This window comes from Typopeltis vanoorti, chromosome 21 (genome assembly GCF_054136105.1).
Source record: "Typopeltis vanoorti isolate ZY-2024b chromosome 21, IOZ_Tvanoo_1.0, whole genome shotgun sequence".
NCBI classification, from domain to species: domain Eukaryota; kingdom Metazoa; phylum Arthropoda; class Arachnida; order Uropygi; family Thelyphonidae; genus Typopeltis; species Typopeltis vanoorti.
Genome location: NC_143569.1, coordinates 19,672,597 through 19,696,061, shown reverse-complemented (window position 1 = coordinate 19,696,061; position 23,465 = coordinate 19,672,597). Strand labels below are relative to the sequence as shown.

Here is a 23,465-nt window from a genome sequence, read left to right as displayed (position 1 = left end):
AAAAACCAGCAGTTATCTATAATAAAAAGTAGAAATCACTCAACTACATTATTAAAGTATTTTTAAAGCTTCTGAAGTATTTTAATTTGAATTTCATGCCACCAATCTGATAACTAGCTGCAATCAACCTACTACCAATTAACTGGAAGGTAGCAATTGCATTATTCCCAGTTAACTGCAACAGAAATTATTCCATAATATCCTGTTTACATATATTCTGTGTTTTTGCTTCCTTTTATTATTATTACTTTGCAATAAAGCTTTTTATTTTGACAGTTAATATTTGGTCCTTTTATACTAAATATGAGACATTTTCTTTGGATTTTATGACCATGATTCTTTATAAATATATTATTATTATTTGACACCTCCAGGGAGTCCAAGGACTCATCGAGGGAGAGTGTGCTAAAAGCATCAAATGATTGGTCCCCTTCCAACTACTAACCATGCTCAAACTTATATATGTATATAATCGTCTACCAGTTTTGCCAGCTTGAGTCTGTCTGGCTTCTTCAGGATGAGAATGGTTACACTAACAATGCTCTTAATGTCACGCGTCTTTTCAATTTTTTATTTTATTTGAATTTCGTTACTGCATTCTTCTGTTTTAGCAATTTAATGTTAGTGTAACCATTCTCATCCTGAAGAAGCCAGACAGACTCAAGCTGGCGAAACTGGTAGATGATTATATACATATATTTATAAAGAATCATGGTCCAATAAAATCCAAAGAAAATGTCTCATATTTAATAAAGTTGTTTTTATACAATCCCTATTTTTTTAAACAATTAACAGTTTTTGAAACAATCTTTTTTTAACAAAACAAATCTTTAATATGAGGTTACTTAAATGTAATTTTATCAACTAAGGGTAGTTTTTATTTTTAGTTTGATTTTTATTAAAAGTTAAACAATTTTTTCTAATGCACATAACATACACTCAGTGCAAGTCTGCAGATCCACAATCTACCAGTCTAATAAGCTGATTTCAATATTTAACAGTTAATACAAATAAAGAAGGAATCACCTTTTTTCTTGTCACATCAAAAGTTATGAAACTTAAGAAGCACGTCATCTGGAGAATAAAGTTAATCATAAGAGCAACTCCAGCATACAATGCAAACAGTTTCACAGCAGGCATTTCAGTCAGAGCACCTGGAATTACAATTAAATAATAAAGAACTATTTATGATCTTCATCTATCTACTTATTTATAGGCACTTTCACACAGTTATGCAGTCATCAGAAATAGCAAAGAGAATATCAACATCAAAAAACTTAAAAAATAGCTCCATAGCTCCCAGAAGAAACTCCTGAATATCAAATCACCCTTTGAAATCATATAAACAAAATTAGAATTCTCTGCCATGATAATTTTTTAAATGATGCCTCAAAAATATAAATACATTAGATGCCCTCACAAAACCATTTTTCACACATGAATGGAATAGCAAGCAGTAATCAACATATCAGCTATCAAATTGAATGACATGCTGATAGAATAAAATAAATTAAGCTGATGGATCCAAATAAAATTACTTTGAAATAGTGAAATACTATCAAACAAGATGCAGTTCCAGAGAAAGTTCTCCTGAAGCCATCAAGAAAATTCTCAGAGGAAGGGAAATGGTTTGTTCCATGGATGAATAAAACCTAAGACTTTGGAATAACTCAACACAACATGCAAATCTCACTTTAACCGGCCAGGACGTATATATACGTCCACATTTCAATGTAATATCAATGGTATTACAATTTTAATATGCACTTCGCATCCATGGAAACTTGGATGAATATATACATCCTGGCCAGTACGTTGTTAAAAGCACACCTTTTATATATATCCTTAATTAGTTCTAAAATTGGTGTTGATATTTAATGTAATTTTAATATAGTTATCATCAAAGAAAGAGCCATATGGCTTCATTTCAGTGATCTAAATTATATAGAAATTGTGAATATTAAAGATCTAACATTATTTCAAAGCCAAGAGTGTGATGAAGGTGCTTCATGATCCAAAAATGCGAGATTTTTCAAAAAAAAAAAAAAAAAAAGTGTGAAAGGTATGAAATTTAGAGTGTCATAGAGAATGGAGTTCAAGGAGTAAATGAAGGAGAGTATAAAAGAGGTGGTGGAAGGTAACAGTAAGGTAGTGTATGCAAAAGTTAGGCCAACTGGCTGTAACATAGTGAGCAAGAAAGGCAACAAGGAAGAAAGTGTGACTGACCAGGCAAAGACGGTGAATGCCAGTGAGAAAGTAATTTAGGAAATGAAAGCAAAGTTGGGGAAGATGAGGTGATTGTGGAGTGAAATGAGGAGGATAACATATAAGAGTAAAAAAGACTAGAATAAAGGACAACAACATGAAAAAAAAAGTTGACAAATAATTCGAGAGTGGCTATGTAAGGGGATTCAATTATTAGAGGTGTGATTAATAATATGATGCATAAGGTTTCCTTTCCTTGGAGGTGGGATGAGTAGAGTGATTGAAGCAATGGATATGAGGATTAAGCCAGCAAAAGAGTTTTTATTATTATTATTATTAATATTATTATGTGACATCTCCAGAGTGTCCAAAGACTCATAAAGGGAGAGTGTGCCAACAGCATAGAACGATTGATTCCTTCCAACTACTAACCACGCTCAAACTTGCTTAACATTTCTGCGAGCCATTAGTAGCAGAGGCTCTACCAATCGACCAACCGGTAGTGGCAGTAGGCATAAATGATTTGATTTATGAGGCAATAGATGAGGTGATTGTGGAGTGAAATGAGGAGGATAACATATAAGAGTAAAAAAGACTAGAATAAAGGACAACAACATGAAAAAAAAAGTTGACAAATAATTCGAGAATTTGAGTTCATGATCAGTCCTGGACTCCTGTAATAATAGTAGTCGCAAAAGATAACAGAGTGGTAGAAAAGGAAGTAGGTGTGTTGCCCAGGTATGACAGTCATGAGTTGAAATGGAGAGAGAATGATTATGAATAGTATGCTGGCTGAAATGTGCGAGGAGATGAGAGTACAGTTTGTTGATGTGCGAAATGAGTTTGAAGGACAAAGTGAACTGTATGGGAGTGATAGACTGCATTTGAGTGGTTATGGTGTAAGTCGCTTGGAGAGACTGCTGCTGGAAGGTAGAGAAGTGAGTAGAGTGAGAGAGAATGAATCGGATCAAGTAGGAAGTGATGTGGAAGAGCAGGAGGGTAAGCCTGGAGAGACTGAAGAGGTGGTTATGAATGAGGAAGTGAATCGTATGGGTATAGAAAATGAGAGAATGGGTGTGCAAGAGGAGCAGAGAAATGGGGAGGCTCAGGGTGGACAGGAGTACACAGCATAATAAAGGTGGATGCTCCAAGAGGAGGTGAGAGCATGTGTAGACAGGAAAGGAATGGAATGATCTGGGATCAAGAGGAAACAGCTGGAATTGAAAAGGGTTTTAAAATGAATAAGCAGAAAAGGAAATGGCCCCAGTCAAGCATGGAGACATCACATCGAGCGAATGGTATCAGTGGAACTAGCTGTAGATCCAGAAATGAGCTGCTGTGTTTGCATACAAATGCTAGAAGTATAAGAAACAAGGCAGACGAAATGGTTGCATTAATTGCGTCTGTTCACCCAAAGATTGTTGGAATAAGTGAGACATGGTTGGAAGAGGATGACATCCTGACAGGAATAAGATGGAAGGGTATGATGTGTATCGTGAGGATAGAAGGGGTAACAAGGGAGGGGGGAGTGCTATTGATGATAGAGAAAGAGTTATGTCCATACAAAGTAGAGATGCAAGAGCGAAATAGTGCCAGTAGTTTTGAGGCAGTATGGTGTGAGATAGAGGTGAATGTAATCAAATACTTGGTTGGATGTTGTTATACACCAAGTAATGTGGATGGTGGTGATAATGAAATGTATAATCAAATTAGCCAAACAAATAAGAAAATGGTGATCATTACGGGCGATTTTAATTATGGCAATATAGACTGGAATGATGAGATAGCAACAGGAAGTAAACTAAATGAGTTTCTTGAGTTTAGGGGGGCCAACTTCCTCAGACAGTATGTAGCAGAGGGCACACGAGGATTAAGGGTCTTGGATTTGATCATCTCATCAGAGGATGTAATTATATATAAATGAGTTATCTAATCACCACCAATTGGTGAGAGTGACCATGAGATGATTACCTGTGTGGTTACCAGCAGTGTGAGAACCTCTGAGAAAAGGGTATATGTGGAACTACAAGGGGGTGATTATGAAGAGCTCAGGAGACAGCTTGCGGGTGCAGCATGAAATGAGGAGTTAGCTGAAAAAGAGATCAATGCAGTCTGGGGGATTTTCAAAAATTATCTAGTAGATGCAATGTCTAAATGTATTCCCAGGGTGAGAAGGTTAAATAAGGTAGGTGTGAGATGGGTGAATAAAGAGATTAAGCATGCGATACAGAGAAAAAGGGCGTTGTGCAGGCAGCATAAGAGATGTGGAAATAACCAATTTCATGAGGTCTGCAAAGACCAAGCAAGGATAGTGACTTGGTTGTTGAGGGTAGCTAAAGAGAGGTATGAACAGCAGTTAGCTAATGAAGCCAAAAAGAATCCTAAGGAGTTCTTTCGATATGTAGCCAGCAAAAAAAAAAAGAAAGATTATAGAAGGATGACATTGATAGGAGAAAATGGTATAAAGACAGCTGTTGCAGAATGTATGGTGGAGATACTTAATGAGCAGTTCATAAAGGTCTTTCAATCTTGTGAATGTAACTTCATGGAGAGATTAAAAGCAGTAGATGATGGGGAGGAGAGACTGACTGTAAGTGAGCAAGAGGTGTATGGGGAGTTGAGTAAACTAGATGTTAATAAGGCTGTGGGACTTGATAATATATATAACCACATATTCCGAAGGAATGTGCCAGGGAGTTGACACCTGTCCTGACATATTTTTTTAATGCACATCTTGCACTCGGTCAAGTCCCTAAAGAGTGGAAGGAGGGAAAGATTGTGCCACTTCATAAAGGAGGTGATTGAACTCAAACATCAAACTATAGGCCTATCTGTGTGTCAGGTGTTGTGGTTAAGTTGTTGGAGAAGCTTGTGAGAACTAGGATCTAGAGTTGGGTTGACAACAATGGAGAGAGAATGATTATGAATGGTATGCTGGATGAAATGCGTGAGGAGATGGGAGTACAGTTTGTTGATGTGCAAAATGATTTTGAAGGATGAAGTGAACTGTATGGGAGTGATGGACTGCATTTGTGTGGTTATGGTGTGAGTTGCTTTGAGAGACTGCTGCTGGAAGGTAGAGTAGTCAGTAGCGTGAGAGAGAATGAATCGGATCAAGTGTGAAGTGATGTGAAAGAGCAGGAGAGTAAGACAGGAGTGATTGAAGAGGAGGTTATGATTGAGGAAGTGAGTGGTATGAGTATATAAAATGAGAGAATGGGTGTTCAAGAGAAGTAGGGAAACAGGGAGGCTCACTGGGAACAAGGGTACACAACATAAGAAAGGTGGATGCTCTGAGAGGAGGTGAGAGCATGTGTAACAGGAAAGGAATGGGATGACCTGGGATTAAGAGGAAACAGTAGGAATTGAAAAGGGTTTTAAAATAAATAAGCAGAAAGGGAAATGGCCCCAGTCGAGCATGAAGAGATCACATCGAGTGAGTGGTATCAGTGGAACCAGCTGTAGATCCAGAAATGAGCTGCTGTGTTTGTACACAAATGCTAGAAGTATAAGAAACAAGGCAGATGAAATGGTTGCATTAATTACGTCTGTTCACCCAAAGATTGTCGGAATAAGTGAGACATGGTTGGAAGAGGATGACATCCTGATAGGAATAGAGATGGAAGGGTATGATGAGTATTGTGAGGATAGAAGGGGTAAAAAGGGAGGGGGGGAGGTGATCGAACTCAAGCATCAAACTATAGACCTATCTGTGTGTCAGGTGTTGTGGTTAAGTTGCTGGAGAAGCTTGTGAGAACTAGGATCTAGAGTTCGGTTGACAACAATGGAGAGAGAGAGAATGAGCATGAATGGTATGCTGACTGAAATGTGCAAGGAGATGGGAGTACAGTTTGTTGATGTGTGAAATGAGTTTGAAGGATGAAGTGACAATGGTATTATCTTTGATGGACAGCATGGATTTGCTAAAGGGAGGTCATGGTTTAGTAATCTACTTACTTTTAACAATAAAGTGACTGCTTCCTTGGACAGAGGAGAACGATACACAGTAACGTACTTAGATTTCGCAAAGGTTTTTGATAGAGTACCTAATGATAAACTGACAGTCAAACTAGAGTAGATGGGGTTGGATATTAGATTAGTGCATTGGATTGGAAACTGGCTATCTGATAGGTATCAACAAGTTGTGTATGGGGGAGCAATATCCAGGAAAAGGAAAGTCACTAGTGGCCTCAGGGGTCCATTTTAGGGCCATTACTGTTAACTTGTATATTAATGATATAAATAAATATTTGGATGGAGATATTCAGTTGTTTACAGATGATGCAAAGTTGGGATGAACCATGAAGAGTAGTGAAGATGTTGTGGCCTTGCAAGAAGACTTGAATAAATTGAGTGATTGGGCAAAGAAATGAGGATATGAGTTCAATGCTGCAAAATGTAAGGTTTTAAAATTTTGAAAACAAAGATCGGATGCAGAATTTATGCTTGGTGAGGATATATTGTTGGAGGTGGAAGAAATAAGAGATCTGGTTGTGATAGTGAATAAGGATCTGAAATTTAGGGGACACATAGCCAAAATTATAAAGACAACACAAAGGCTTCTGGGAATGATGTGGAGGACACTGACGTGTAGAAGTAGGGAGATTCTTGTTCTATATATAAGGCTTTGATTAGGCCACACATGGACTATTGTGCCCAGATTTGGTCACCTGGTTTTCAGAAGGATGAAGAGATGTTGGAAAGGGTCCAAAGGCAATTGACTAAGGCAGTTTCTGACCTCTGGAATATCGAGTATGAGGAAAGATTGAGAAGATATAATTTGCAGAGTCTGGTGGACAGGAGGAAGAGGGGGGTATATGATAGAGAGACCAACAAGTTGGTAAGGGATCAATGCTGGAGAAGTTCTACAGAAAATAGTGGGAGATCGGGAGAGAACCAGAGGTCATCCATGGAAACTGTGTAAAGAGGTTATGAGTAGGAGCGAGAGGCAGGTTTTATTCGTGCAGAGTTGTACATGATTGGAATTCCTTGTCTGAGAGTGTGGTGTCTGCAGAGAATTTGAGTGGCATTTTTTTAAAGCACAGTATGATGAGCTGTGTGTTTGATAAAAGGATCTACCAGATGAGTCTTTGACTCCATAAGGTCTTGGGGTAATAATAATAATAATAATAACTACTAATAATATATTATTTTATAAATTTCCAATTATTTTTGTGCATAATTTTAATGTTGCACAAAACAGTTTGTATTCCTCTTTAATTCTTTAGATCAGAAGAGTCTTCGAGTATCATATAATTCTCTTGCTAATTCTTTCCCTCCATAGTTTAATTAGTTAATTCTGTATCTTATCTATTCCACCTGAATTGATATTTTTTCATTTCTTCATCATCATCATCATCATCATCAAATTCTTGACATGTACCCTCAAGGGGTGTACAGGATATTATGATAGTACCACATGAAGAAGTTACATCATTACTAACTTTCTATCAACAATTTTCCTCCAAATCAATCTGTTATCTGTCAAGACTCCAACATTACCAGATCTTATATTTCTGTCTTCTAAGGCACTTTTTACTATATCAACCCATCTATATCTTGGTCTTCCTCTGGGTCGTTTTCCTGCCAACCTGGCAGAGAACACTTATTTTGCTAATCTTTCATTTCCCATTCTGTTTAAGTGACCACACCACCTGAGATTATCTCCGCTGACACATTACTAGATGCTAACAATGTCAAGTTCTTTCCTAATATGCAAAGTGTTTTGACTAATTTCCCTCTTATTCCATATAAATTTATTCAGTTGACTTACTACCATACTGGTTTTATTGATTCTGCTATTTATTTACATAGTTACTTTACCATCTCCACTAAAAATTGTGCCTAAGTAGCTGAAATGTTTTACTTGTTTCAGGCGATTTCAGATTAACATCTCCAATTTTGATATCAGGTATAATACTGCTATCCTTCATAATGTGATCCATATAGATAATGAATAACAGAGGGGTTAATGTACATCCTTGTCTGACACCAGATTTAACATTAAACCATCTTCCTGACTTCCTTCAATTCTAACTGCTTACTTACAACTCAAATACAGACAAAGTATTGCTTGATATAATGCCCCATTTGTGCCATATAACTGTAGCATATTGAATAGCTTCTCTCTTGGCACCTTGCCATATGCCTTTCACAGGTCTACAAAATTTAAACATAGATCTTTGTCATATTCCAATGATTTCTCAACTATCTGTCATAAAGTGAAAATCTGATCTTAACAGCCTCTATTTGGTCTGAATCCAGCTTGTTCTTCGCTGAGCTTCCCTTCCACAATCCTTCTCAACCTTTCTCAAGCATACTTGCATAAATCGTACCAGGAACTCTCACTAGTGAAATACCTATGTTATTTTCACATTCAGTTTTTATTTCTCTTTTTGTATAGGGATACTGTGAGCTCTACTCTAATCTGGAATTTGTCCCTCTCTCCAGGCCTTCTGAACTATGAAGTGCAGCCCTGCAAGACTTTTATAGCTCCATACTTCAGCATTTCTGGTCAAATATCATCTACTCCTAATGCCTTTCCATATTTCAGACTTTTTGATGGCTTTTTCTACTTCTAGTATGGATATGTATTCCTGATTGCATGCCTGTCAAGTGTTTTTTACCACTGTGATCTCACTGCTTGTTTCGTTTAGCAATTTTTCAAAGTAATTACTCCATACATCAAGGATATCTTTTTCTGCAGTTTCGTGTCACTTTTGTCATCTCTTCTCTTACAGTACTCTTCTCCATTTCTGAGCTTTTTCAACAGCCTCCAGAATATTTTGCCACCTTCCTGATATTTATCAGACTTTTCTTATTCCTTGCCTTCTCTCTCCATGTGAATTCATGCACATTTTTATGCCAGAACATTATGTTAGTAATAACCAGTCCATGTTTTGAGCAGAAATCCCACAGGTATTTGCCATTATTATTATTATCATTAATAGCTTTGCTCTTTTCTCCAAATTTTCCTAAAATATTTTGGTATGTCTGACAATAATTTCCTATTCTTTTATGTAGATTACCAACAAGGACCAACTATTCTTTTTTCATTGTGTAAATTTCTTTCTCTAAAGCCTAAAAAAACTACCACTTCTACCTTAGTATAACCTTCTGTGAGACCATAGACACAAATAAGTATCATTGTTAACAAAGTATCACACTAACAAAGATGACAACCACTATGTAGTTATATAAGAGACTTAATGTTTTTTTGTTTTTTTTTTAATATTTTAAACTAGTAAACAAACCACAAAGACTAACAAAGGTGACAACCACTATGTAGTTATATAAGAGACTTAATGTTTTTTTTTTTTTTTTTAATATTTCTAATTGTGCACTGCATTGTTTAGCACATTGTGCATGTTTATGCATTCGTGTACACATGTTTGGCTAATGAATTGCTAGGATGTTTTCCGACAAGCTAATGCTTGGGTTTATATTTAGATGTTTTGGATCTAACGGTATTTCCAAGGATTCCAAAATATTTCTTTCAGTTAGGGATTTATCCCATAAGACTTGTTGTCTCATTGTTGAAGAGTTTTGTGGATCATCACATGTACTCTCTTCAGCTGGCACACAAGACACTTCAGCAATGAGACATCAAGTATTATGAGATAAATCTGAACTATTATACTGATGCCATGACATAACTGAGAACAAAATTTGGGAATCCTTGAATAGGTCCAAAACATCTAAATATAAACAGAAGTATAAATTTGTCAAAATAAATCCTAGCAATCATTAGCCAAACATGTGTAAGCAAATACATAAACATGCACATGCTGAACAATAAAGCACACAATTAGAAATATTTAAAAAAAAACAAACATCAGTCTCTTATATAACTACATAGTGGTTGTCACCTTTGTTAGTCGTTGTGGTTCGTTTACTAGTTTGCTTGTTTAAACCTGAAGAAATCCTATGTAATTAGGTGAAACAAATTATGTTTTTAATTAAAATAATTGTCAACATCCTATTCCAGTTTTCTGCCTTATAAACTCTTACTTATGTATTCATGAATCAGCAAAGTCTACCTGCTTATACACAAACATACACACACACACATAGAAGTGCATATAAGATACAATTGCCATGTCAAGACATTTTAATTATTCTTCAGGATAGTCAAGAGAGACAGATTGCATCGTTAGTGTCTAGGACTAAACCTCAGAAGTCCAAAACACTGACAGAAGTGCTGCTTAGGCCACCAGTTTAATGTGGAGTATGCAAACTTAGGTGAAGTCCAGCAAGTCTGCAGCAACAAAATCTTCTGATTACACCTTCACAAATGATGAGCCTATTAATAGCCAAGTCATATATACCTATATATGCCTGCCAATGGTCATTAAATCACTGAATTGGCTCATTAAACCTATATTGCCCCCCCCCCAAGACATCGGAGAGAGAGAGAGAGATCTAGTATTTCTTCTTTTTGAGGCTCCATGTTTAAAATGGTGATTCTTCAGACTGGCTAAGACAGCTCAAATGAACATTATGGTAATGATTTAGGAGGCTTCCAGGTAAGCTAGTAATAATGCTATTACCTTATGCAGAAAGTGTGATATTCTAATGGACCATGAGGCTTGTTTAAATATTAGTAGAGAACATGGCATCATAATTGAAATGATTGTTGAGGAAGACTGTGCAAATGCTAAGAAAGCGTGTGGAAGTGATAGCAAGGAAAAGAGTTCAGTTGACGATAAGCATGTGATAATGTGATTGAAACACAATGAGCAACTAACAGTAAGATAGTGAGTGAGGTTAACAGCAAGAAAGATTGTGTGATTGACGATAAAATAGTGATAGTGAATGGTGGCAAAAAATTGATACAGGATTTGAAAGCTAAGTTGATGCAGTGAGGCAAGAGATGAAGCAAAAGTAGAGTGAAACAAAGAGATATGTAATGAAGAGTGAAGAAGACAGAAAAGAATAATGTTGCATGGGGATTCAATTATTAGAGGTATGATACAAGAAGATGCACAAGGTTTGTTTTCCAGGAGATCAAATGAATGGAGTGATTGAAGCATTGGATATGAAGAGTAAGTGAGCAAAAGAGTTAGTAGTGGTAGCAGGAACAAGTGACTTGACTGAAAAGAAAGAGAATGGAAGAATATTAGGAGGTTATTGAGAAGGATAAGATAATAGTGTGATAGGAAATGCAGTCAGTGTGTTGCTCAAGTATGGCAGCAATGAGATGAGGTGGAGAGCAAAGATTGTGAATGATATGCTAGTGGAAATGTGTGAAGAGAAAAGAGTGCGCTTTGTTAATGTGTGGAATGAGTTTGAAGGACGAACTAAACTGTATAAGAGTGATGGATGCATTTCAATGATTTTGGTGTGAGTCATTCAGAGAGATTGTTGCTGGAACAGTGAGTAATGAGTGCAGAGAATGAATCTGAGCAAGTAATAATTGATGCGAAAGAGAAGGAGAGTGAGGAAGGAGGGATTTAAGTGGTGCTTATGAATGGAGAAGTGAGTAGCATGAGTGTAGAGAATGACAGAACAAGTGTACAAGACAAACAGGAGAATGAGGAAACTCAGGGTGGACCAGAGGCGACTGCGTGAGAAAGGTCGATGCTCAAAGAAGAAGAAGTGAATATGTGTGTAGACAAGAAAGGAATAGGATGGCCTGGGATGTAGGAAGAACAGTTGGATTTGAAAAATGTTGAACGGTTTAAGATGAAAATATTAATCATTATCATTATTTGACACCTCCAGGGAGTCCAAAGACTCATCGAGGGAGGGCACCTGCTCTACAACTGCTTCCACCACTCATTCACTAATTATCCACCAACTGACCGCAACTACCTCAACACTATCTACCGCAGACCACCACCACTAGTTTTCCCACAATAACAAACATCCATGCCCACAGTGGGATTCGAACCCGCAGCCTTTTGGCTGGAGAGCAGATATGCTAACTACTCGCCCAGCCAGGCCGGCTGGTCTAATTAAGAAAAATTTGAAGGTTAAAGAAAATTAAGAACTCACTAATCATAGAAAATTGTGAAATGCAACACTGAACCACAAATAAAATGAAGAATGAAAAAATCATACAGAAAGAATGAAGATTAAAAAAAAGGGACTAAAACAAATAAAGAACTGGATACCCAGTCCATAAGGAAGCATGTGGCACATTCTGGAATACTAAGCAATTTGATGTGAAGCCATCTATCTCTATATAGAATCTAGTTCAGAAGTTACTCCACACACAAATCCAAGAATGTTTACTCATTATTGGATAAAGAATAAAGATGAATATAAACAAGAATATAATTTCTAGTGAAATATAATTTAATATAAGGGACAACATCTTTATGTGCATCTTTATAGCTCGGCTCTTCCATATTTTATCCATGGCTTTTAAGATAGCTGTTGCTCTGGCTATTCTAATTTTTACCTCTTTTTTTGAGTTCCAAGTCATGCATCATGTGGCATCCAAGATATGTGAAGTGTTCCACATTTTCCAGTTGAAATCCTTCAATGATAACTTTGTTCAGTAATTCCTGCTGTCTGAATATCATTGTTTTAGTTTTTTCAAAATTGACATTTAGTCCATATTTTTTTTTCCTTCTGTGTACAGTGTTTGTAGTGTCCTTTCCAGCCTTGCTGCATCTTCTTCAATCAGGACGATGTCATCTGCAAAGCAGAGGTAGTTTATTCTCATTCCATTTATTGAACTGCCTCCACCTTCTAGTGTACTACCCTATCTAGTGTATTTCCTAGATGTGTGATGAAGATGGTTGGTGATATTGGGTCCCCGTGTCTTGTGCCTTGACTAGTAGCAAACCAATCTCCAGTCACACCTGCTATCCTGACTGTTGCTTGTGCTTGGCTGTTTATATCTTTCAACAGGCAGTCAATTTATTGTCCACACCATAGGATTCCAAGACAGCCCATGTTATATTTTGGTCAATATTATCAAATGCTTTTTGGAAGTCCATGAAACAGCAGTGTATCTTTTTGTTCTATCTTCAAGCTTTCTCTGCTATTAGTCTTAGTGTGAGTATTTGTTGCACTGTACTTCAATCTTTTCGAAATCCGGCTTGCTCATCAGGAAGATGTACCTCCATGCCAGCAAAGGTTGGTCGATTGGTGGAGCCTCTGCTACTAATGGCCCAACAAAATGGCTCAAACTTGCTTAACAAAAAGTTATGCAAGTTTGAGTGTGGTTAGTAGTGGGAATGGGTCAATCATTCAATGCTGTTGGCACACTCTCCCTCGATGAGTCTTTGGGCTCCCTGGAGGTGTCACATAATAATAATAATAATAATAATAATAACATGACCTTTCAGGCGTTCTGTAAGTATTTTCATCAGCACTTTGCCAAGATGACTCATTAATGTAATAGTTCTATAATTGGTGCATTCTAAAGCACTGCCTTTCTTATGAAGAATAACCAAGACCAATTTTTTCCACTCTTCGGGAGCATACCCTGATCTCCATATTTCATTGCATAGCTTATGCATTTCTTTTACAACCAATTCTTCCCCATATTTTAGCATCTCGCCTATTATGTTGTCATTTCCAGGACTCTTGTTGTTGTTCTTGAGATGTTTTATAGCCTTATTCACTTCCTCTTCCAAGATGTCATTTTCAGAGATCTCTGCTGGTGGAGAGATTGATTTTAGTTCTCTGATTACTTCTGTTGCAGTATTATTTAGTTGATTTTTATATAGTTCACTGCAATATCTTGTCCATCTGTGTATGATTTCAGTCTTGTCCATCAATTCTTTACCATCTTCATCTTTGACTGCTACTGATCTTGTTTGCCACTTCCTATTGACAGTTCTTATAAGTTTATAGACCTCTCTAGTTTTGTATTCGCCATAGTACTGTTCAATGTCTTTGCACTGGTCCTCCAACCATTTGGCTTTATCAGATCTTGCTGCTTTCCATATTCCATCACATTTTTGACAGTATAACTAGTCTGCTGCCTCTGAATTCTCTCTTTAAGTTTCAGTTCTCTTTTCTCTTGTACCAATTCCAGGGTTTCCTGAGTTATCCATTTCTTATTGATCTTCTCTTTTTCAGGAATTACTTCCTCTACTGCTTTTTTTTAGTACTGTAGTCAGTCGTTCTGCTCTTGTATTTATATTTTGTTTTTCACTTGGGGTTTTAAGCTTAGTTTCCAGTATGTTTTGATATGCTGTTCTTAGCCTGTCTTCATTTAGTCTTGAGCTGTCTCTAGCCTTTTGGAACTTTCCTTCGTATTTCAGTTTTAGTTTTATATTTGCAATCACTAAGCTGTGGTCCAAATCAATATCAGCTCCTCGGAATAATCTGCACTGTTGAAATGATGTTCTCCATTTCTGATCTATTAATATAAGGTCGATCATATTCCTATGCCTGCCATCAAAGGAGCACCATGTCCATTTACGACAATCTTTTTGTTGGAATTTGGTATTGCAAATATCAAGTTGTTATCAGTGGCAAATTCCAGAAGCATCTCTCTGAATTCATTTCTTTTTCCATATCCAAAATTTCCCATAACCTATTCCAATCCTGTGTTATTTCTGCCAATCTTTGCATTCCAGTCTCCTCCAATGATGATTATATCCTGATTCGGTACCTCATAAATTTCTAGTTGTAGGTCTCTGTAGAATCTCTCAATGTCTTCATCTGCACTCTCACCAGTGGGCGCATATACTTGAATGGTCATGATATTAAATGGTTGAGCACTGAATCTTGCAACTATTATCCTTTCACTAACTGGTTTGTATCCTGTCATTACCTGACAGGCCTTGTTACTTAGCAGGAAACCTATGCCTGCTTCATGCTTACTTTCATTGCCTGACCAGAGAACTCTTCCACCATTTGTTTCTCCTGACAGTGTCCATCTCATTTCTGAAATACCCAAGATGTAGCATCTGTATTTCATTTCTTCTTGAAGCAACTGCAATTTTCCAGTTGCCCACAGTGTATGGACATTCCATGTATCTATTGATATTCCATCCTTTACAGGCTTAAGTTTTATTTTTTTGTCTTTGTTTTCAGTAGCTGATTTTTTTTTTTTTTTGATCCGACCCTGATTGCTCAATTGGGGACGTGGACCTTGTTTGACCGGGTGATATCCGAGCCGGCATGAGTCTTTTCTCTTATTCCTTGGCATCAGATTTCAATCGTATTTTCTTATAAGTGTCGATGTGCTGACAGTAAAAAGAAAATACGATTGAAAATACTGAATAATTTAACAAAGTAAAAATTATTCAGTAATGGATAAAATTCAGTTAATTCTATCATAAAAACAATATTATGCAGTTGATGATGATAAATGAATATTCATTATCTTTGTTTACACATCATACAGCAATAGAGATATTGTTTCAGGATGAAAGCTGAACTTACCAATAAAGAAACAGCTTGACATTGAAGCACTTGACAACAGCATACTTGGTCCTACATCCCCCACAATACGTGCAATCTGCTGCTCTACCTGTTCACCAGCAACTTTTTTATCTCTCTGGGGGGGAAAAAAAAAAAGCAAATTATAGAAATAAAAATGAAGTATATTATTACTGTATAAATTCCTCCAAAAAGTCCAAGGACTCATCATGGGAGATCACCCAATCTGCACATAAATCCCTTATCATACCTTCCCTTATGTCTATTCACAGATGCATTTTCCATCCCCCTACAGTTTTGAATGTTATTATCAAATATAAAATAAAATATATTTTAAACAAAACTGAGATGTTTAAAAATTGTCTGCAGTCATATAAGGTGACAAGGATCATATCATAATATATTTAAAATGCTCTGATACATATAATGGAAATAAGTTTAAGAATTTGACATACTAATATTTCAATTAGAATATCACTAAATTTTGTCAGAGCACAAGAAAGTGGTAAATAACGACAATTATTTGTTACATTCAAATAATTCATATATTAATGTACATGGTTGTGAATGAAATATTTCAATAGTTATTGCTACTATATGTGAAAGAGAATAATGTATTAGTAGAATACACAGAAAATAACAATAGAGTAATAACAGCACAGCTGACATATATATTGTTATTAATAAATAAAACATTACTTTAATGGTTAAATTTAATAATTTCCCATATTTCTGAAATGCTAAATTAGACACAGTGAGGGCAGTCCCTCTGTCACACACATACACAGCTCATCGCACTGTGGCTTAAATATATACACATTCTTTGTAGACACACACTCTCAAGCAACGAATTCCAATCATTCATCACTCTCCATGAAAAAAAACCTGCTTCTCACTCCCTTGTTCATACCTTCCTTATGAAAATAATAATGCAATCCAGCAATGACTTCTTTTTCTTCTTGTCTCCACTCTATGAAAAACTTCTTCAATGTTAATCTGATAAAATCTCCTTACCAAACTTATATGTTTTTTATCATATGCCTTTCCCCTCTTCATATCAAGAAGACTCAGCAAATTGCATTTTCTCAGCCTTTCTTTATACTTAACATTCTAGAGACAAGAAACCACCTTAATAAATTGCCTCTGAACCCTTTACAATACCTCTTACAATATCATCCTTTTGAAAAATCAGATGACCAAATCTGTTCACAGTAGTCCATAAGTAGTCTATTCAAGGCTTTATACAATGGAACCAAATTCTCTTTACTTCTAAAAATCAGTGTCCTATGCATCATTGCCAAACTTCATTGTGTTGTCCTCTAAATTTTAAGTCCCTATCCACCATCACTTCCACATATGTCCTCCATCTCCTCCAATATGCCAATAAGAGGAGAGTGTGAGTCCCATTTCTGTTCTCCAAATTCTAAAATGCTACACTTTGCAATGTTGAAGAGAGATACATGAGAGGTGTGACGAGCAGACTTTTGATGAATATATCTGTTAGTAAAGGTAGGTTTTCGACACTGGTTGATAATTACAGGAGGCTGTGTGTGTAAGATGGATGTCCAAGAATGGTAAACTACCAGCCTTTTCTGTTTCCATGGTGAACTGAATGCATGGATGAAGGCTATTAATCTGTTGTAGGAAAGTGGTAAGTTCATTTTCAGAATGAGGCCATATAACAAAGACATCATCAACCTAATGAAACCAATGACAGGGTTGGAGATGAATGGATGAGAATAAGGTATCTTCTAGATCAGGCATGGCCAACTTCATTCTATACGAGGGCCAATATATGATGAGTGGTAGTGTCATGGGCTGCACACTAACTTAAATAAAAATAAACTCTGCATTTTTTCAAGGCAATAGTTATATGTATTGAATTACTATATTTGTTAAAACATTTTACTACTGGGAGAACAATATAAAATATTTGATTGATTTAAATATAAGTTATTAAATTAAATTTAATTACATATTTCTGTTTTTTTTTTTTTTACATGTAATACAACTTAATGAGAACACTGTGGGCGTTCATGAGTGGCAACAAGTTCATCAAAGTCAATTTTCAACGATGATGACGATATTCATAACAAATCCTGAAGGTGATTCCGTGTTGAGAATACAAATTATTTCCGTCATCAGAAATAATGAATATAAGGTATATCAATCAGAAAATCTGTGGTCGAAACTAATAGCTAAATTGATAATATATATATAATTTAATATAGCTTTTATCCTGCCACGGGCCGCACAAAATCACGTTACGGGCCACGTGTGGCCCATGGGCCTGCTGTTGGCCACCTATGTTCTAGATGGTTCAAAAAATAGTTTGCCAAAGGTGGAGATAGAGAGCTACCCATGGAAGTACCTTCAACTTGTCTATAGATCTTGTTTTTCCAGCTGAAATATCCTGATTCTATAACATATTCAAAAATCTTTGCAATATCAGGAGGATAATTATCATATAGTAAATTAACAGTATCAGATAATGGAATATTGGTAAAGAGAGAAACACTGTCAAAGTTAACAAATCTGACTCCTGTATTTAAAGTAAGAAAGATCTGTACTAAATAATGTACTGAAAGATCTGTACTTTCATTTCATTAAAGTTAATTACTGTGGTTATTGTGTAATTTTTTATTTAATGCATGAATAGCTCTTTCTTCCACTTTTTGGTAGGAATCACACATCTAGGGCCAAAATTCTGACTGATTTCTCACTGAACATATCTCTTGCTCCCAAATCAGACTTCAGCTGCAGAAATTCATTTTGATGATCTTCAGGAACTTTTTCCCCTGACAACTTGAACGGATTTTTCACTGAATCCAACTCCTCATCACAAGTTCAGGAAAATATCAGCTGAATTCATTTTCCAGTGCTGTCAAATGCTGCAAGGTCACTGTTCATTGCTACACCAACTTCACTGTTATCAGTTTTCAACTAATTTAGCCATATTTCAGTGTGAAGGTCATGTCTGCGACACATAAGATTTTCTAAATATGTCGAATATATTTTAGGTTTAACAAATGTTTGTTAATCTCTTTTAAAATGGTGAATATTTATGTAGTACCTGGATGTAAGAATATTACCATTAAAAAATCTAAAAACTCTGAAAATCACAGATAAATAATATGTATTTAAATAAAATTTATAGGTTATATAACCTAAATTTTTTTTTACAGACTTCCTTTCAAGTGTTAATATCGTGAATGTATGGATTCAAACTATAGTTAATCCTGTCTAACGACCTCAGTAACTATGGCCATTAATTAAAAAGTATAACATAATGTAAACTATTAAGAAAACTTTGTTTGTAAAGCACACGGTATTTAAAATTCGTGCCTAACACATAATCTATCCCTACTATGATCATAATCCCCCCCCCCAAAACGCCTCAATCCCCCACTGGCTGGGAATCCCTAGTCTATGGAAACAAGGAGAGTGTGTCTGTTGACTTTCTGAGCAATAAATATCTTAAGCAGCATGTGGCTGAAGTGACTATAGGGTTTAATGTTTTGGATTTCGTGATAATTTCACAAGATGCAGTTGCAAATGAGGTACTGACCCACTAGTTTAAACTATTGTTGGGAGATTGGTGAGAGTGATCATGAGATAGTTGCTTGGGAAGTGGTGAAACAAAAAAAAAAAGATTAATAACAAAAATGGATATATGTGGAAGAATAAAGCATGTGATTACAGGAAGCTCTGTAGTCAGCTAGCATTGAGTAGATGAGTTGTGCCAAAAAGATGTTGGCAGTGTATGAAAATTCATAAGGCATCATCTGATACATGCAATGTATAACTACATACCAAGGGTTAAGTGAGTAAATAGAGCAGGAGTGGAATGGATGAACAGTGAAATCAAGCAAGATGTGCTGGTAAAGAAAATGCTATGGAGAAGGTACAATAGAGTTGGTGGCGATCGGATCCATAAAGAGTATAAAGTGCAGCCCAAGAAGGTGACGAACATGGTAAAGAAAGAAAAGGTACAGTATGAGAGGAGATTGGTTGGTCAGGTCAAGGTTAATTCAAGAGAATTCTTCCACTATATGGCAAGCAAGAGAAATAATAATTATGCTAGGTTGAAACTGGTGAATAGTCATGGCAGCAGAGTAACGATTGCAAAGGTTAAAGATGAATTATTGAATGGGCACTTTATCAGTGTATATATCATACTTGTGTAAATCATCATTATCATCATGAACTATGGGCTCACTGCCCATTGGTGTCTGATACCTTCTTCACTATCTTCTTCCACCTTTTTTTGTCAAGTGCACAATGTTGCAGTTTCTGTAAACCCATCCCAAGTCCTTTATGTCATCTATCCATTCTCTGTATGGATGGTGTAAACAGAAGAGATAGACCTCTTCTATTTACACCATCCATAATACCAAACATGAATGTATTTATCTTACAGTCCTCACTCATTCTGCAGATCTGTCCAAATAATTGCAGCTTCTGTTGTATAATATTCTGCATTAGATTCTCCTTTGGTTTATCTTCCGATAGAGCTCTTCATTTTTGTGATTTTCTGTACCCATCCTATTCTTAGAATCTTCCTGTAACAAGTTCTTGCATATACCAAAATTCTTTTACTTGATTCCTTACTTGATTCCATGTTTCAGATCCATACATTACACCACTGAAGATGCATGTTTCCAATACTCTTAGTTTTGTTTGCAGGCTGATCACTTTACTTTTCCAGATGTTATCCATGGCCTACAGTTCTGTTCTTCCCTTTGCAATCCTGATCTTTATTTCTTTTCTACAGTCCAAATCATATGTCATTTCACTTCCCAAATATGTGAATTGATCCACATTTCTATATCAGTTCCATCCATTTGTACTTTTTGTTTCATGTTCTTCTCACCAAATACCATTGTCTTTAACTATAACACTTTTTTTGAATGTTAGTCAAGTAAGTTTTAATTTATTGTCCTACATGTCTTGCCGATTTTTGCTATCGGCATCTTCAGGGAATACAATTGGTAAGTTATATGAAGGTAAGAGACTAGGTTTTTTTTTTTTTTAATTTAAAAAAAAAAAAAAAAAGTCTGTTACCTTCATATAGCTTACCAATTGTATTCCCTGAAGATGCCGATAGCAAAAATCGGCAAAACATGTAGGATGATAAATTAAAATTCACTTGACTAACATTCAAAAAAAGTGTTATAGTTATTATACAAGTAGTCAAGAAAGAAAATCACTACCATTGTCTTTGTTTTTTCCCAAGTTCATAACAAGTCCAAATCTCTTCCTTTCCTCATTTCACAGTTTCAATGTTTCTTGTAGTTCTCTTTCGTCTTCTTCAATAATAATAACGTCATCTTCAAATCTCAGATTGTTAATTCTCATCCTATGTACTGATGTTCCTTTTGCATCTTTCTTCATTTTATCCATTGCTCTTTCTAAATGTGGAATGAAAATGCTTGATGATATTGGGTTCCCCCTGTCTAGTATCTCTACTTGTTCTAAACCATTTCCTCAAATCATCACCTATTCTAACTGCTTCAATTGCATTCTTATACACATCTTTTAATATAGCTATTATTTGTCTATCAATTCCATAGGATTCTAGCACTACAGATGTCACTTTCTGGTCAATACTATCAAATGCCTTCTGAAAATCAACAAAGCAAGTATATATGTTTTTATTTTTTCTCATAGCTTTCTCTGCTATTAACCGCATTGTCAAAATCTGTTAAATTGTAGTTCCATCTTTCCTAAATCCTGCTTGCACATCTGTAAGGTATGCTTCCAATTGTGTTTGCAATCTTTCTGTCAATATCATCATCATCACCTTACCAAGGTGACTTGTCAAAGCAATTGTTCTATAATTTTTACATTCTAGTTTATTTCCTTTCCTGTATAATGTCACTAATATTGATTTCATCCACTCCTCTGGCATTTTCGATTCTTTCCATACCATATTACATAGTTGGTGCATTTCTGTAACCACACTTTTGCCACCATGTTTAATCATTTTTTCAGTGATGTTATCATTACCAAGACTCTTGATGTGTTTTAGTCATCCTATTGCTTTTTCTACCTCTCCTCTTAAAATGTCTATATCATACTCATTATGTGGTGGTATATCTGCTTAAATTCTTCAAACAGTTTCCCAACCTTATCTCAATATAGTTTTTCTTCATATAACTCGCTACAGTATCTTGTCCACCACTGTTCAATTTTATCTTTATTCAATACTTTGCCTTTTTCATCTTTAATTGCTGTCTGTTTTGGTTGCCACCTTCTGTTAATGGTTCTAATAATTTTGTACACCTCCCTAGTTTTATGCTCTCCATAGTGCTCTTCTATATTATTGCATTGGGCTTCTAACGATTTCTTCTAACCATCTTATCCATTCTGACTACTTTTTTCACCTCATTACACTTATAGCAATATAGAAGAAAGGGGTCCTCTATTTGTTCTGATGTACCCTCTTCTCTTCAACATTCTCTTCTCCTGTACTAACTTTAGTGTTTCCTGTCTAATTCACTTCTTCCGATACTGTTTATTCAACTGCATCTTCTATCGTCTTCATTACTCTTTTGCTCTTAGATTTGAATTTTTTTTCTTTGTTCACACTTTTGTTTCTGTTCTAACACTGTTCTGTACCTTCTTCCTATTTCTGTTTCACTTATTTTTGCTGTATCTCTTCATTTCTGATGATGGGATTTATATTTTCTTTTTAATTTCAACTTAACGTTTGCAATCACTAAACTATGACCTGAATCTAAATCCAATCCTTGAAACATTCAAGGAGTGGATATATATATATTAGGAAAAGTTCATGCTGTACTGATGTTATCCATCTTCTTTTAATTGTATTCATTATTATTATTATTCAGGTCTCCATGGAGTCAAAAGACTCACAGTGGAGGTACTTCCTAGGAAACACAAAGTCCATCATATCACTCCTTAAACTCATTGACTATTTTTGCTCTCACCACTCTATCAGGCAATGCATTCCATGGTTCAATCACCCTCCATGCAAACCACTCCTCGCCCTCTTGCTCACAGTTTCCTTTCGCAACTTCCAGGGATGGCCCCCTTGTCATCACCCTGTAACCACCTCTCAACAGTTTAAAAGTCTCAATCATATCACCTGTCCTTGTTCTATCCACCAAACTCTACAGTCCATATTCCCTCAGCTAATCGTCATAACCAACATTGTACAGTCCTGAAATCATCTTTGTTATCCACTTTATACCCTTTCCATAGTTAATTTATCCCCTTCAAATCCTGGGAACCAAATCTGAGAACAATAGTCTAAGTGTGGTCTGATCAGGGTCTTCTACAACGGAATGATAACTGTTTTATCTCTGCAGGTCAGCATCCTTCTCATTATTGCAGCAATCCTCTGTGTTACTTTCACCACCTTTGCAATATGTTCCTTGAATTTCAGGTTTCTATCAATCATCAACCCCAGATTTCTTGTCTCCCTTACTTCCTCCAGTATAGCTCCTCCAATAGAGTATACGGCATCCCATTGATGTGTCCCAAACCTCAAGACCTTACATTTTGCTGCATTAAACCCACACCCCCATTCATTCATTTGCCCTGTCTAGCTTATTCAAATCCTCTTGCAGGGCCACCACCACATTTGCAATATTACTAATAACCCTTCCCAGTTTCATATCATCCCCCCAAACAACTGAATATATCTTGCAATCCACTGACAATGTCATTGAAATAAAGGTTAAACAATATAGGTCCCAGTACTGAGCCATGTTGGACCTCACTTGTAACCCTGCCTCCTCGAAACTGCCCCACCATACACAACTCTATATTGGCAATCTGATACCTATCAGACAGCCAATATTGAAATCCAATTGGCCAACCTGACATCCAAACTCATGTGCTGCAACTTAAATATCAGCTTATCATGTGGCACCCTGTCGAAT

General features: G+C 36.1%; 1 protein-coding gene across 1 annotated transcript in view; it reads right to left on the bottom strand.

Annotated features, from left to right (window-relative positions):
* LOC150094662 (NPC intracellular cholesterol transporter 1-like) overlaps positions 1-23,465 on the bottom strand; it is a 559,930-nt gene that overhangs the window by 261,100 nt on the left and 275,365 nt on the right. Inside the window, exons 13-14 of the mRNA XM_090411614.1 lie at positions 15,559-15,673; positions 1,027-1,154 (exon numbers count right to left, since the gene is read on the bottom strand). Of these exons, the coding sequence (XP_090267740.1) occupies positions 1,027-1,154; positions 15,559-15,673 (243 nt within the window). The remainder of the gene's footprint in view (positions 1-1,026; positions 1,155-15,558; positions 15,674-23,465) is intronic.